At 41.9% G+C, this 17,667-nt stretch overlaps 2 protein-coding genes across 6 annotated transcripts in view; both read left to right on the forward strand.

The window, feature by feature from the left end:
- Positions 1–8,569, forward strand: part of dennd3a (DENN/MADD domain containing 3a) — a 44,115-nt gene extending 35,546 nt beyond the window's left edge. For all 5 annotated transcript variants that reach the window (XM_065020337.1, XM_029662979.2, XM_029662984.2 and 2 more), the window contains 6 exons: positions 49–191; positions 624–784; positions 1,232–1,371; positions 2,720–2,838; positions 7,118–7,255; positions 7,628–8,569. In XM_065020337.1, coding sequence (XP_064876409.1) covers positions 49–191; positions 624–784; positions 1,232–1,371; positions 2,720–2,838; positions 7,118–7,255; positions 7,628–7,828 — 902 coding nt within the window. In that variant the 3' untranslated portion in view covers positions 7,829–8,569. The remainder of the gene's footprint in view (positions 1–48; positions 192–623; positions 785–1,231; positions 1,372–2,719; positions 2,839–7,117; positions 7,256–7,627) is intronic.
- A 4,760-nt stretch (positions 8,570–13,329) lies between these two features.
- LOC115131343 (focal adhesion kinase 1-like) overlaps positions 13,330–17,667 on the forward strand; it is a 174,403-nt gene continuing 170,065 nt past the window's right edge. The window contains exon 1 of the mRNA XM_065020353.1: positions 13,330–13,508. The gene's annotated coding sequence lies outside the window, so the exon portion shown is untranslated. The remainder of the gene's footprint in view (positions 13,509–17,667) is intronic.

A 17,667-nucleotide genomic window follows, 5' to 3' on the forward strand; every position in this document is an offset into this window, starting at 1 on the left:
AGATTCAGGGGTTCCTGAATTCAGCAATATTTTTGTTCACATTCTCAGGCCAGCTGGGTGTGTCGTCTGACTCTGAGGGTGATGGGAACCCCAAACTGTGGTGTGCCCTGAGTGACGGGAAGGTGGTGGTGTTTGATGCAGCCAGCTGGTCCATGCAGCAGAACCAAGTCCAAGTGGGAACTTCACGAGTGGTATGGCTGTGGATGTGGAATGGGGATGGGACCACTATTTTAAAGGAGTAGGCAAATTGAAGGGAGGAGGACAATTTATAGAATTATCAAAAAGCAGTAGTAATTCACTTACCACATTTAGTCGTCTTCTGCTTGGTCCCATTTGGCTATATTTAGTGTTTGTGTAGATGAAAAGCTCAAGGGATTCTGCTGACCCCTGGTGGGTACAGTATGTTATGACTGAAATGACCTGCTTGGACCTGCTTCTATGTTTTTGAAATGGTGTTTTATGTCTGAAATGTCTTGGTGCCATGGTTTGAAATAGGCAGGCCACCTGGTTTGAAATAGGCAGGCCACCTGGTTTGAAATAGGCAGGCCACCTGGTTTGAAATAGGTAGGCCAGCCTGTCTGGTAACATGGTCCTGAGACTCCATGTTTTGTTGTTTTGTCCAGAACTGTATGCTGGGAGTGGACCGGCAGCAAGTGTGGATTGGCTCCCAGGATTCAGTAATTTACATAATCAGCACCCGCAGCATGTCCTGTAACAAGCAACTGACAGACCACCGCAGTGAGGTCACAGGGCTGTCCCTAGGGGAATGCAGCGAGAAATACAGGTGAGGGGTGACGACGACATGCAGTTGAAAACTATCTGGGTGGCTTAAACTTACATTTAGTGAGATTTAATGAGCACTGTCCTTGTAAAATGAAATGTAATATAGTGAAGTTAAACATACAGCTACTACTGGCATCATATCCACAGAGAGAGCTGTCTTTTTAGGACCGCATGATAACAGCATCAATGAGCAGTCCCAGCTCGAAGTAAAATTAGTATAAGTATTAGTATAACATCCCTTCTTTATGCCTGGGTCGTGTTCATTAGGCACCAAAAGGAGGACAATGGACTTAAGCAGGAAGCGACTATCTGAACGTGTCCAATATGAAATGCTCTTTCCCGTTTTAAAAACATTTCGCTACTGTGTGCCACAATAAACACGACCCTGCTGATTTTTTTTTTAATGAATAACATGAATCTTTACCTGAACATGTATTCCCTGTTGCAGCCCCAAGGTGGCATACTCCTGCAGTGCGGAGGGTGCAGTGATAGTGTGGGACGTGTCCACGTTACAGGTCAGGAAACAGTTCCGGGTCTCCTGCGACCGTCTCCAGTCCGTTCAGCTCTGCAATGGAACCCTATGGTGCTGTAAGTACATGTACAAGCATAAAAATAGGGTACTTAAAATAACTTCTGGTTGTACTATACTACTGTGTATTTTTATTTCACATTTATTTAACCAGGTAGGCCAGTTGAGAACAAGTTCTCATTTACAACTGCGACCTGGCCAAGATAAAGCAAAGCAGTGCGACACAAACAACAACACAGAGTTACACATGGAATAAACAAACACACAGTCAATAACACAATAGAAAAAGTATATGTACAGTGTGTGCAAATGAGGTGAGGTAAGGCAATAAATAGGCCATAGTGGCGAAATAATTACAATTTAGCAATTAAACACTGGAGTGATAGATGTGCAGAAGATGAATGTGCAAGTAGAGATACTGGGGTGCAAAGGAGCAAAAAAACAAACAAAAAAAATATATATGGGGATGAGGTAGTTGGATGGGCTATTAACAGATGGGCTATGTACAGGTGCAGTAATCTGTGAGCTGCTCTGACAGCTCGTGCTTAAAGTTAGTGAGGGAGATATGGGTCTCCAGCTTCAGTGATTTTTGCAATTCGTTCCAGTCATTGGCAGCAGAGAACTGGAAGGAAAGGCGGCCAAAGGTGGAATTGGCGTTGGGGGAGACCAGTGAAATATACCTGCTGGAGTGGGTGCTACGGGTGGGTGCTGCTATGGTGACCAGTGAGCTGAGATAAGGCGGGGCTTTACCTAGCAAAGATTTATAGATGACCTGGAGCCAGTGGGTACGAATATGAAGCGAGTGCCAGCCAACGAGAACATAGGTCGCTGTGGTGGGTAGTATATGGGGCTTTGGTGACAAAACGGATGGCACTGTGATAGACTCCATCCACTTTGCTGAGGCTATTTTGTAAATGACATTGCCGAAGTCGAGGATCGGTTGGATAGTCAGTTTTACGAGGGTATGTTTGGCAGCATGAGTGAAGGATGCTTTGTTGCGAAATAGGAATCCGATTCTAGATTTAATTTTGGATTGGAGATGCTTAATGTGAGTCTGGAAGGAGAGTTTACAGTCTAACCAAACACCTAGGTATTTGTAGTTGTCCACATATTCTAAGTCAGAACCGTCCAGAGTAGTGATGCTGGACCGGCAGGCAGGTGTGGGCAGAGATCGGTTGAAGAGCGTGCATTTAGTTTTACTTGCATTTTAGAGCAGTTGGAGGCCACGGAAGGAGAGTTGTATGGCATTGAAGCTCGTCTGGAGGTTTGTTAATGCAGTGTCTAAAGAAGGGCCAGAAGTATACAACATGGTGTCGTCTGCTTGGAGGTGGATCACAGATGACAGATGGATTCTTATTGATTGTTTTATTTGTGATTTGGGAATGTTATTCCTCCTACATCATTCAGGTGCCAGAGACTGCATTATGGAGGTGTGGAAAAACGGAATGTTACATCGCAAGATCTCCCTTCCTGAGCAGCTCTGTGGCTCCCCAACTGCCTTCAGCAGCCTTCTGCTCTACCATGAGGTGGGTAGTGTCTGTGGTCATATAGCGATATACAAAGTATTCGGATCCCTTCCCCCCCCCCCCATCAATCTTCACACAATACCCCATAATGACAAAGCAAAAACACATTTTTATAAATTTGAAAAGCTGAGATCACATTCACAGAAGTATTCAGACCCTTTACTCAGTACTTTGTTGAAGCTCCTTTGGCAGTGATTACAGCCTCGAGTCTTATTGAGTATGACGCTACAAACTTGGCACACCTGTATTTGGGGAGTTTCTCCCATTCTTCTCTGCAGATCCTTGGGATCGGGTTCAAGTCCGTGCTCTTGCTGGGCCACTCAAGGACATTCAGACACTTGTCACGAAGCCACTCCTGCGTTGTCTTGGTTGTGTGATTAGGGTTGTTGTCCTGTTGGAAGGTGAACCTTCAACCCAGTCTGAGGTCCTGAGCAGATTATCATCAAGGATCTCTCTGTACTTTGCTCCGTTCAGCTTTCCCTCGAACCTGACTAGTATCCCAGTCCCTGCCGCTGAAGAACATCCCCACAGCATGATGCTGCCACCACCATGCTTCACCGTAGGGATGGTGTCAGGTTTCCTCCAGACGTGACATTTAGCATTCAGGCCAAGGAGTTCAATTTTGGTTTCATCAGACCAGAGAATCTTGTTTCTCATGGTCTGAGACTCCTGTAGGTGCCATTTGGCAAACTCCAAGCGGGCTGTCATGTGCCTTTTTACTGAGGAGTGGCTTCCGTCTGGACACTACAATAAAGGCCTGATTGGGGGAGTGCTGCAGAGATGGTTGTCCTTCTGGAACGTTCTCCCATCTCCACAGAGGAACTGTCAGTGACCATCAGGTACTTGGTCACCTCCCGGGCACAATTCCCTTCTCCCCCGATTGCTCAGTTTGGCTGGGCGGCCAGCTCTAGGACGAGTCTTGGTTCCAAACTTCTTCCATTTAAGAATGATGGCGGCCACTGTGTTCTCGGGGACCTTCAATGCTGCAGAAATGTTTTGGTACCTTTCCCCAGATCTGTGCCTCGACACAATCCTGTCTCAGAGCTGTACAGACAATTCCTTTGACCTCATGGCTTGGTTTTGGCTCTGACATACACTGTCAACTGTGGGATCTTTATATAGACAGGTGAGCTTTTCCAAATAATGTCTAATCAATTGAATTGACCACAGGTGGACTCCAAGTTGTAGAAACATCTCAAGGATGATCAATGATGCACCTGAGCTCAAACATTTCTAAAAACCTGTTTTCGCTTTTTCATTGTGGTAGTATTATTGTTTGTAGATTGAGGGAAAAAAATATGTAATCAATTTTAGAAGGCTGTAACAAAATGTGGAAAAAGTCAAGGTGTCTGAATACTCTCCAACTGTACTGTGTATATATCTCTATCCATCTATCTATACACACATACTGAGTATATAAAATGTTAACACCTGCTCTTTCCATGACATAGACTGACCAGGTGAAGCGCTGATCCCTTATTGATGTCACTTGTTAAATCTACTTCAGTCAGTGTAGATGAAGGGGAGGAGACGGGTTAAAGAAGGATTTGAGACATGGATTGTGTGCCATTGAGAGTGAAATGGGAAATAGAAAATATTGAATTCCCTATGAACAGGGTAGGGTAGTAGTAGGTGCCAGGCGCACCGGTTTGTGTCAAGAACTGCAACGCTGCTGGGTTTCTCATGCTAAACAGTTTCCCTTGTATATTTACATTTACATTTAAGTCATCAAGAATGGTCCACCACCCAAAGGACATCCAGCCAACTTGACACAACTTTAGGAAGGATTGGCACCAACATGGGCCAAGCATCCCTGTGGAATGCTTTCGACACCTTGTAGAGTCTATGCCCTGATGAATTGAGACTGTTCTGAGGGCAAAAGGGGGTGCAACTCAATATTAGGAAGGTGTACCTAATATTTGCTATACTCCGTGTATAGTCACAAAGGCAATTCAGTTGATATAAAACACTAACATTTTCCTCCTTTTTGAACAACCCCACGTGTGTGTGTGTGATGAGCTGAAATAAAATATCCTCTAAATTTTCCATACACACAAAGCTTATTTCTCTCAAATTTAGTGCACAAATTTGTTTACATCCTTGTTAGTGAGCATTTCTCCAAGATAATCCATCCACCTGCCAGGTGTGGCATATCAAGAAGCTGATTTAAAAAGCATGATCATTACACAGGTGCACCTTGTGCTGGAGAAAATAAAATGCCACTCTAAAATGTGCATTTTTGTCACGACACAATGCCACAGATGTCTCAAGTTGAGGGAGTGTGCATTTGGCATGCTGACTGCAGGATTGTCCACTAGAGCTGTTGCCAGATAATATAATGTCCGTTTCTCTACCATAAGCCGCCTCAAACGTTGTTTTAGAGAATTTGGCAGTACGTCCACCCGGCCTCACAACCGCAGACCACATGTTACCACGCCAACCCAGGAACTCCATCTGGTTTCTTCACTTGCGGGATTGTCTGAGATCAGCCACCCTGACAGGTGATGAAACTGAGGAGTTTTTCAGTCTGAAATAAAGCCCTTTTTTGGGGGGGAAAACCTCATCCTGATTGTCTGGGCCTGGCTCCTAAGTGGGTGGGTATGGTAAAAGGCAGAGGTGGGACCAAGTCATTGTTTTACAAGTCATAAGTAAGTCTCGAGCCTTAGCACTCAAGTCCCAAGTCAAGTCCCAAGTGAAGACAGGCAAGTCTCAAGTTCTAAACTTTGAGTTTCGAGTCCTAAACAAGTCATAATGTGCTCTATACCAAATTTAATACCATTTCATATTTTTAACAAGAGTAATAGTTAGCATATTACATTTACGCAATTCATGAATGCTTTTAAACATATTTATTGTTTTCCAAATAAACTTTATATTTCCATGGAAATAAATGAAATTACCTGCTTGTCAATATGACAACAAAAACAAAATATTGTAGTGCTCTCTCTAGATATACTCTAGACACCTAAAACAATCCTGCCATAAAGTTACAATAATTTATTAAAAGGTACATCAAAACAACTGCTACTGAACTTCAAGTAGGCCTACCATTTGAACACTGGCCTGAATGTCTGTGGAAAAAAAATACAGATCCAAAAGATGGGAGATAAAACCTGCACTGCACCCCCCCATATAGCGATCGAGGATCACTATGGGGCGCAATCGGGCGACGTAGGCTTGTACACAATTGCCCAACCTTAACACACACACACACAACCTCTCTGTGTGTGGTTACAGTAGGCTAATGTATGTCAATGCTTTTAGGGACAGCAGTTGTAGCTCAATCTTAGGTGCGTCTTTTCAAGGGCTCCATTTGAATTCACTCGCCGACTTTCTTCTGCCACACGCAACTTTTTCTCCGATGGCACAGTTTGATTGGCTGCTGTCCGATTCAAACTGTAATCCGTTAAATGAGAGTTGATGCGCCGCACACTTTTTTTAATAGCATAATTATTATATATTTGGGCTTGGGGAGGGTATCAAGTCAGTGAGTCAAAAGGCTCAAATCCAAGTACTAGTCATTGGTGTCAAAGTCGAGTTGCTAGTCTTTTTTTATTTTGTTGAGTCTAAAATCGTCATTTGTGACTCGAGTCCAAGTCAATATGACTTGAGTCCACACCTCTGGTAAAAGGTGCCAGGTGCACTGCTTTGAGCGTGTCAAACTGAAATGTGTGTATATATATTTTTCTTATTTTATTATCTCAAATGGAATAATGATGAGGATCAAAGATCACACCCCCAAGACATGGTAACCTCTCACCATATCTGTAATCCTGGTAGCTTCTACATTAAGGTAGAAGTCTTCAGATACATCGACTATTCTTATTTACAATAAAAGTGACTCCAAAATGACACTATGCATTATTTACCATTCATTTCTATTGGGCACATAATAATCAAACAAACCAAATGAACTGCAAATGCATCCAACAAGTTTGTAGAGTCACAAGCTTGATTAAGGCATTGCATGCTAGGAATATGGGACCAAATACTACACTTTTGACTACATTATCTATACCTGTTAAACAATATCTTTCTCTGAGCAATTATATTACGGTAGTATAAAATAAAATAATTTCCTTTTTTTTGTTGCATACAATAACTCAGTATTTTATTTATTTTATACTCTATTTATTGCTCATCTTTTTTCAAGGGTGTCAATCATTTCAGACCCCACTATATGTCATAGTTTACATACAGCCTACTACGAGGTCTGGGCTACTTTGACATGGTATGGGAGTGATGATTGGAGCCGTGTTGTGTACCGTACGTGTTTCAGAGGGAGCAGCTGTGGACGGCCTGTATAGACGTAGGGGAGCTGTGTGTGTGGCACCTCAGGGAGCCCACCAAGCCTTTCCAGAGGATCCAGCTGCCTGACTGTGCAGGCGTCACCTGCCTTATCAAGGTCAAAAACCAGGTGAGATTGTCTGTAGACTGCACTGTAGGAGGAAAATGAGTGTGCTTCTATTCTACTCTACTGTACTTTCTATAAAATGGCATTGCTTGGATACTCCACTGGATTAGTTACATTACTTAGTTCTGTATTAAGGTATTATGTGAAAGTTTAACCTAGGTTTAAAGTATTAACAGGCCCAAATCACCATGGGTTCCCTTTCCCGCTCCTTTCCCAACTTTTTTATATTCTTTTCCCGCTTTAAAAAAATACTGACTAGATCATTCCTATCACAATGCACTCTGGCATGTCAATTGTCAATTCAGCATGTCTTAAAACCAGAAATGAGATGTGTCCTTTATGGTGATGAAATAATCTGTTAACCGGTCCTGTCAGATCTGGGTTGGGGGCCGAGGGTGGAGTTCGGGGAAGTCCAGGGGGAAGATCTACGTAGTGGATGCCCAGCGACACACGGTGGAGAAGGAGCTGGTAGCTCACACAGACTGTGTCCAGGCACTGTGCTCCGCAGAGGACCGCTATGTGCTGAGTGGGGCAGCCCGCGAGGACGGGAAGATAGCCATCTGGAAAGTGGAGTAACTTGAGTGGAAATTCAACACTGCCACCTGGTGGCTGGGGGTCAGAACAGGATCGTGTTCAGTAGGCACCAAACGGTAGAAAACGGACTGAAACAGGAACTTGTTCAATAAGAAACGCTCATTTTTGTTAACCATTGAAAATTGTTTTGCTAAGGTGTGCCCTAATAACCCAGGTGATTATGAACAGTTGGGAAATCAACTCTTGTCATGATTTGTGATTGCCTGTGGATGGATGACCAACCCAAAGTTCACCTGATTGCATAGGATGTCTTTTAATTGATGGGAATAAACTTTCCAACATTATAGTTTTAAACACATGTATCTTATTGTTTATGTTCAATGGAAACTATTTAGGTATTTGTTTCATTAGTCCATTGTTGATATAATCCCAACATGTTTTGAATATCAGAAATACATTTTTCAAGATATTTAATTTAAAAAATACAGAAATACTGCCGTTGTGATGCATTTTTGGACTATATCAACAATGGACTAATGAAACAAATACCAAAACAGTTTTGGGTGTCATTTTCCTTTTAAGCGGTACACTGCTTATTGTATTATTTACATCAAAGGAGGAACCTTAGATGTTTTTATATTGGGATGCTTCACAGGTTACTCACATCCAAATAAGTATTTCATATTTAATGTATGTGCTTTTTCTTCTAAATATGTTTTTGTATGTTTAATACACTCAACCCAAACTATGCATTTTGGTGTTATTAAAATGTTTAGTAATGTATTTGTCTCAGTCTTCATATAACATGACACAAGCTACTTCTTCTAACATTTTAAAGGAACAAGTGAAATATTTTCCATTAATATTAGTGTTTCTTGTATATTAGTTTATAGTAGAATATATTGTTTTGTAATATGCCTTTTGCCACCAGGGGACAGTACAGCCTCTATTACATTTTAATTCACATCCCAGAACTGTCTTCTGTAAACTGTTTGAGTAGGCTACATGTCATGAGATTGATATTGTAATGACAAACTAAATACTTTAATTTCTCTATATAGCGATTTGGTGGAACAAGCTTCCCCCTAACATCAGGACAGCCTAGTCCCTGCCCATCTCCTGAAAACCTACAGTACCTTTTCAAAAAGTATTTTGATTCATCCCACAGCACAACAACAATATTCAGCTATACTATTTTTTTATTCTTGAGGATTATAACATTTTAACCCTCTTGGGCCATATATAATCAGATGTAATAATTTGGCTGCCTTCATGCAGTAATATTTATTCAGATTTTCTATCCAATCCCGTTACGGTGGCTACAGGCAAGCCCGTATCTACATCATCTGAGAATCCTCTCATTAATCACACCAGCAGATGGCAAAATCATCAAAGTCATCATCCAAATGCCAGAGTATTCCAATTTTTATTATCTAACTGTTGCCAGCTCTACAAATATAAATCCCTCTCCTCTCTGTGTTCATACAATGCAACACATAAACAATCACAGACCACATTTTAAATCCAGCTGTAGATTAGAGACGGGGGATTTTAAAAACAATGTTTTTGGTCATAACTACAACTTTGCTATGAGTTGTAGTAATTGAATCCAGGGACGTCTAAGACCTTTTTGAGGTTGAATTTATAATACTAGGATTACATTACACAGGGGCCCCATTGAATCAAGCATCTATACATAAAGTAATTTAGCAGACACTCATATCCAGAGCGACTTGGTCACAATTAGGGGTAAGTGCCTTGCTCAAGGGCACAATTCAACAGATTTTTTTTAACCTAGTCAGCTCGGGGATTCGAACCAGAAACCTTTCGGTTACTGGCCCAGTGCAGGTAGCTACTATGGGTAGGCTACCTGCTACCAACCCACAGACTGGGTGACAGCAACAAGATTAGTCCAACACACATCATGACATCATTTATACACACGTACAGTATATAACAGGAAGACTCCTCCCCTCACAGACCGATATCAATTCCCAGAAGAAGTATTGTGTGTGTGGGCTGGTAATGGCTGGAGCAGAATAAGTGGTAAGTTATCAACAACATCAAACACATGGTTTCCATGCGTTTGATGCCATTCCATTCTCTCCGTTCCAGACATCATGAGCCGTCCTCCCCTCAGCAGCCTACACTGTTCCCTACACAGTGCACTACTTTAGATCTGGGCCCTTGTCAAGAGTAATGCACTATATAGGGAATAGGATGCCATTTGGGACCTTGCTACGCAGAGTACGGTCTGGTTGCTGGTCATATAGTGTTTCATAATGGCTGATAGTGGGGGTGTTTTTTCACAGACTATTTGTATTTACAGTAAAAGGCCATGAAATATTGAAGATGAAAATTACCTAGCAAAACTGCATTACCAATTTACCAAACCATTATGTAAGATGGTCTTTGAGCACCATTGTCCTGACCTGGGTCTCTGTCATTTTTCTGTAAACCTGTTTTCTGTAAATCATGGGGATTGGATGATTCCCTATGCCAATGGTTACTCCGTTTGGAAGCTTTTAATACTCATAGTGTGTGGGTGTTTTCAAGTGTGTGTGGGTGATTGTGCATAAGGAATAGGAATCTGCCTCTTTTTTTATGAGTCCGCACAGAACACTGCTGAGTGAACAACCACTTGCTATCGGCAGAGAGGGATGGATGGATGTATGCACAGTATGTGGCAGTTGAACCGAGAGGGGTCTTTATTCTGTGTTTGCCAAATGGATGGAACTCTACCATATCTACTGTATACCGGTATCCCTTCCTTCTATTTGATAGGCAAAATGGTTGGCTACACATATGTACATAGTGGCAAGAAAAAGTATGCGAACCCTTTGGAATTACCTGGATTTCTGCATAGATTTGTCATGAAATTTGATCTGATCTTCATTTAAGTCACAACAATCGACAGTCTGCTTAAACTAATAAAACAAACAACTATACGTTTTCATGTCTTTATTGAACAGACTGTAAACATTCACAGTGCAGTGTGGGAAAGGTATGTGAACCCTTGGTTTCTAACTGGTTGACCCTCCTTTTTGCAGCAAGAACCTCAACCAAACATTTTCTGTAGTTGGGGATCAGACCTGCACAACGATCAGACCTGCACAACAATCAGGAGGAATTTTGGACCATTCCTCTTTACAAAATGGTATCAGTTCAGCAATATTCTTGGGATATCTGATGTGAACCACTCTTTTGAGGTCATGCCACCGCATCTCAATCAGGTTGAGGTCAGAACTCTGACTGGGCCACTCCAGAAGGAGTATTTTCTTCTGTTAACCATTCTGTTGATTTACTTCTGTGTTTTCAGTCGTTGTCCTGTCGCATCACCCAACTTCTGTTGAGCTTCAATGGTGGACAGATAGCCTTACATTCTCCTGCAAAATGTCTTGATAAACTTGGGAATTCATTTTTCCGTTAATAGCAAGCCATCCAGGCCCTGAGGCAGCAAAGCAGCCGCAAACCATGATGCTCCCTCCACCATACTTTACAGTGGGGATGAGGTTTTGATGTTGGTGTTCTGTGCCTTTTTTTCTCCACACATAGTGTTGTGTTCCTTCCAAACAACTCAACTTTAATTTCATCTGTCCACAGAATATTTTGCCAGTAGCACTGTGGAACATCCAGGTGCTCTTTTGCGAACCTCAGACGTGCAGCAATGTTTTTTTTGGACAGCAATGGCTTCTTCCGGGGTGTCCTCCCATGAACACCATTCTTGTTTACTGTTTTACGTATCGTAGACTCACCAGAGATGTTAGCATGTCCCAGAGATTTATCTAAGTCTTTAGCTGACATTCTAGGATTCTTCTTAACCTCATTGAGCATTCTGCGCTGTGCTCTTGCAGTCATCTTTGCAGGACAGCCACTCCTAGGGAGAGTAGCAACAGTGCGTAACTTTCTCCATTTATAGACAATTTGTCTTACCGTGGACTGATGAAAATCGAGGCTTTTATAGATACTTTTGTAACCATTTCCTGCTTTATGCAAGTCAACAATTCTTGATCTTAGGTCTTTTGAGATCTATTTTTTTCAAGGCATGGTTCACATCAGGCAATGCTGCTTGTGAATAGCAAACTCAAATTGTGTTTTTTTTTATAGGTCATGGCAGCTCTAGCCAACATCTCCAATCTCGTCTCATTGATTGGATTCAAGGTTAGCTGACTCCTGACTCCAATTAGCTTTTGGAGAAGTCATTAGCCTAGGGGTTAACATACTTTCCCCAACCTACACTGAATGTTTAAATGATGTATACAATATAGACAAGAAAAATACAATTTGTGTGTTATTAGTTTAAGCACAACATGTTTGTCTATTGTTGTGACTAGGATGAAGATCAGATCAAATTTTATGACCAATTTATGCATAAATCCAGATAATTCCAAAGGGTTCACATACTTTTTCTTGCCACCGTAGTTCAGGCCATGGTGGGTACTGTTAGTTGTATTGAAGTTCCATTGAGTCTCTCTTTATCAAGAGTCCTCGCACTCAACTATTGTATCACACACTTTATCATATGGAGTGGGAATTATGTTTCCCTTATATATATGATGGATACCACAGTAGTGCACATCCATCACAACACCCATATAGGACTGCAGGTAAGCATTGAATCATTACTGTAATGACAAGATATCAGTCATACACTTACTCTTTGTGGTGGAAATCCAGCAACAACAAAAAACATAGTTGTGATTTCCTCAAAAGAGAACGAGAAGGAGAGTCCGGTTACCAGTGAACAGGTGTTGCTGGCCTTGCACCCCTCTGATGTGGGGGAAGGGTGATGCAATTAGTAAATCGTGGCCCTTTTTGTTGATACATAAATCTCCAGGTAACTTGACTCCACTGCATGCAGACAGTGTATGCGCCAATGCACACATCATGTCATCAACTTTACTTTGTCCTCTAATGGTAGGGTTGGAGTATATGACCCTAGAGATGTAGGCTAGCTAGGCTACTTTAGGGGCAACCCCTTCTACTTGAAATGAAACATACTTGTGGTGTGTGAACAAATTGTGTGCAGAGAAGTAGGATAGCAAGTGGTCATTCAGTCAAATACATACACACAACCACATAAATAGAAACTAAATAAAACATTTTGAAAATGATAAGATCGATTCAAATATATGCAATAACAGCTATGTTCAAAATGATACAGTAGCGTATAACATACAGAACTGCTTAAAATGATTATTACATTAGCAGCTCACAGTGGATTTTGTCATTGTCAAAACAAAAAAAACATACACATCGACTTTTGGGGCAGCCTTAAGTTTTAGAACGTTACATTGTAGCCTTTGATGTCACGTATTACAGTAATTGCTGGGGCATCGCAAAATGAATCACCATGACTTTAAACATTTCAAGTGGAATGCTGTTTTAAAGTAACACTCAAGGTGTGGCGGCATGAATGTTTGGTGAGTGTGTGGCATTGCCTGCTACAGTTTTTCTAACGCCTGCCTGCTTCACAATTTTCCTGTGAGGGGTGTAGTTGCTTCAACTGTAGGCCGGTTGTTCCTGTCAGCCATATTGGAATGCTCGGCTCAGGATGGGGAATATACAGAACTCAACGAGCCTGGAGTGGTGGGCAGAGAAAGGAGAGCGCACGAACCGCTAAGCAACTTCAGTTTTTAACGGATTTAAAACACATATAAACGAGGAATTAAACCGGTTAACTAAAGTGAATTGATCCGACACGCGAATCGGAAAGGACAAAGTGAGTACAATCATGTTTATTATATTATATTTTTATGTAAAATGTAGGCGGCTTCCAGTTGAAGCCTGTGTGTGTGATGGAGGATTTGCTGTGCCGACACTGACGTTTTCTTCACATAAAATTATAAGTTATTTTCCATATCAGTTAATATTCTGAGGTAATGCTCAATCATTGGTGTTGTCGCTCAATTGATACTTCATCGCTATAATGTGCCAAACGTAACAGTAACGTTAACCAATTCAAGCTAACAAAAAAATGTTGGTTGTCATTGATTAAATCTTCAGGAAAGTAACGTTACTGTACATTTAATAGTTAACAATGACTCGGGAATCTCCAGAAATGGTTGTATATTACATTTCTTTCCATAATATGATCTTAAAGTCTTAGAGCATAGTCTTCAATTATTGTTTCGTTTGTGTAGTCTATCTAGACTACCTTTCTGAGAGATGTATGTGGTAACTATAGGTAGCCTAGCCTATGGGTGTTTCCTGAAGATTTGTGATTCGCTACAGTTACACCCATGTGAAGCCTACGGCTGCCATTATATTTGACTATTGCCGTGGAATTATTGTTACTGTTTACAACTGTAAGCTTCGCGTAGCCCGAGGCCCTTTAAATTACAGTGCAGTGAAGGCCTGTATTTTTAGGAGCAGTGAGTGACTCCTGAGTGTAAACCACCAGGCATATATTGTCATTGTTAGGCTACTTTTAGTTCATTTAGCCGAAATCCAGGAGACTCGTGAATGTGATAGGATAGTCTGACGTTCATGTTATACATTATGAAATAAGTCTATATATCACATACTCACTCTCTCTCTCTCTCTCTCTCTCTCTCTCTCTCTCTCTCTCATATATATATATATATACACACACACAAACATGTGAAATCGGTTTTTGATATGCCATATGACCTTGGTCTGCCATAATATTGTGTTCGTGTTGACTATCCCAATGTTTTTCAGGGACGTTCCAAACATCTACTTGTCTGCTTGAAACTCACAATAAACCTCTGTAAAGAGTGAAGGGTGGGACAGTATTGCACTCTGGGCCACTTGATTAAGTGTCTCGGAGTAGGAGTGCTGATCTAGGATCAGGTTAACCTTGTCCATAATAGTCTGAATTATTACGATTTAAATGGCAATACTGATCCTAGATCAAAACTCCTACTCTGAGACACTTGACAAATACAGGACCAGATCCACCACTTTTGAAAGTACACTTTCAGAGCCAGGAGAGCAGATGTGTAGACAGATACAGACTTCATGATGACACATAAACAAACACTTGTACAGTTTGTAATCTAATGGCTTGGCAGTAATAAGGGGGATGAAAGGAAACATACAGACTTTGATTTGACTCATTCATTGCTTAATGAATTCCTTCCAAGACTTCCAGGGGCCACTTGGTGGGTGTCTGTGAGTACGTGCGTGGATGCATGCTTGTGTCTGTGTCTGTCAGTGTGCATGCACACGTGACATTGTCGACTGAGTAGGCCTAGACCTAACCATGCTCATCATATCCACCTCAGGCAAGTTGGGATCCCACACGGACATAGGCTATATTCCACATCATCCTCCTTATTCTGCCTATTGTTGTTTTAGCTGCAGAGGAAGAGGAGCTGTGCCTGTAGCTGTGACAGGAAGGACAAATTAACAATGTTCTCCAGTTGTGCTGCTGCATTCTGCATTAGATTGGCCTTCCAGGATGCAGCCTAGCCTGGCTGCCTCACACACACAAGACACACTGTCCCTCAGGATTCTGGGGGGGAAACGCCTTTTTCCTCTCTACTCAGCAGCAGCAGTTTCATATTGTGTGTGTGAGAGATTGAGAAGAGAGAGGATTTGCTGTGCTGTGATGCAGCTGTGGCTATTATGTGAATTGTTGTGTTGCATTTTGACCTGATGAGCTGCAGTGGTAAATAACATGTTTCACAAACACAGGTTTTAGAGTAGGTCTGTTCTGCTGCTGGCATTTATAATGGACACGTTGGAGTTCCAGCCTCAGATCCCTAAACCATAATTACAAAACAAAGATGGAGTGTCTTTGTGTGTGTGTGTGTCTGTGTCCATTTTGAACACTTTGTTTCATTATTCTCTCCATTTCTTTGGTCGGAGGCGTAAATAACAGATTAACATCAAGTTTATTGCTTCCACTCGGTCCGCAGCATGGTTTCACAGCCAGCATCATGTTGCAGTTCACTCCAAGTTTAATTGACTCCAGTTTCCCTCTGATCATAGCTTGTATGTTTCATAGATGTGTTCATTCATAACTCTTTGAACTCTCTCTGTGAGAATGGATGAGTTGATTGAAAACAGTTGTTGTTTTCAGTCTGTATGTAAATGCCTGCGTGTGTGATCGTCCTCTATTATAACTATATTATAAACTATATTATATATTAAGCAATAAGGCCTGGGGGGAGGTGTGGTATATGGCCAATATACCACGGCTAAGGGCTGTTCTTAAACGCGTCCAATGTAATTAGAGCAGTAAAAATAAATGTTTTGTCATACCCGTGGTATATGGTCTGTTATACAATGGCTGTCAGCCAATCGGCATTCTGGGCTCGAACCACCCAGTTTATAATATATTATAAAGTGTACTGTGATAGCCTTAGCAGCATAATCTTAAATGAATAGTGTGGAGGATACTGGCTACTGGTTACTGTATTGGCTGACTGACCTGTCAATTGAAGTCAATGACTATGTGAGGCTGCTTGACAGCCTTTATTCTCTTCCTCTATTAAGTCTCAATTAGGAAAATTGTGGTGTCTTACACTGTGGAAAAAAACACAAAAACAACCATATATTGTGAAAAAACCCAGTGTGGATAAACTGAGGTATTGTCGAATTAAATAGAAGTTTATTGGTTACATACACAGATTTGCAGGTGCAGCGAAGTGCTAGTGTTTCCTACTCCAACAGTGCAGTAATACCTACCAATTAAAAACAATACACACAAAAATCTGAAATATCAGAACGAGAGATGTCAGAGACCGGAATATAAATATAGTAGTATGTGGACACCTGCTCGTCAAACATCTCATTCCAAAATCATGGGCATAAATATGGAGTTGGTCCCCCCTTTAACTGCTATAACAGCCTCCAATCTTCTGTGAAGGCGTTCCACGATGTTGCAACATTGCTGTGGGGACTTGCTTCCATTCAGCCACAAGAGCATTAGTGAGGTCGGGCACTGATGTTGGGCGATTAGGCCTGGCTCGCAGTCAGCGTTCCAATTCATCCCAAAGGTTACCAATGGGGTTGAGGTCAGGGCTCTGTGCAGTCCAGTTCTTCCACACGATCTCGACAAACCATTTCTGTATGGACGTCACTTTGTGAACGGGGGCATTGTCATGCTGAAACAGGAAAGAGCCTTCCCCAAACTGTTGCCATAAAGTCCGAAGCACAGAATCGTCTAGAATGTGTATGCTGTAGCGTTAAGATTTCCCTTCACTGGAAGGGGTCTAGCCCGAACCATGAAAAACAGCCCCAGACCATTATTCATCCTCCACCAAACTTTACCGTTGCCACTATGCATTGGGCAGGTAGCGTTCTCCTGGCATCCTCCAAACCCAGATTCGTCCAGATGGTGAAGCGTGATTCATCACTCCAGAGAACGTGTCCACTGCTCCAAAGTCCAATGGCGGCGAACTTCACACCACTCCAGCCAACGCTTGTTATTGCGCATTGTGATCTTAGGCTTGTGTGTGGCTGCTCGGCCATGGAAACTCATTTCATGAAGCCCCTGCTGAACAGTTATTGTGCTGACAGTGCTTCCAGAGGCAGTTTGGAACTCTGTAGTGAGTGTTGCAACCGAGGACAGACGATTCTTATGGGTTATGCGCTTCAGCACTTGCCGGTCTCGTTCTGTGAGCTCGTGTGACCTACTACTTCGCGGCTGAGCTGTTGTTGCTCCTAGACATTTTCACTTCAGATTAACAGCACTTTGACCGTGACAGCAGGGCAGAAATTTTACGAACTGACTTGTTGGAAAGGTGGCATCCTATGACAGTGCCACGTTGAAAGTCACTGAGCTCTTCAGCAATGCCATTCTACTACCAATGTTTGTCTATGGAGATTGCATGGCTGTGTGCTGTATTTTTATACACTTGTCAGCAATGGGTGTGGCTGAAATAGCCAAGTCCACTCATTTGAAGGCG

Source organism: Oncorhynchus nerka, linkage group LG7 (assembly GCF_034236695.1).
Source record: "Oncorhynchus nerka isolate Pitt River linkage group LG7, Oner_Uvic_2.0, whole genome shotgun sequence".
NCBI lineage: Eukaryota > Metazoa > Chordata > Actinopteri > Salmoniformes > Salmonidae > Oncorhynchus > Oncorhynchus nerka.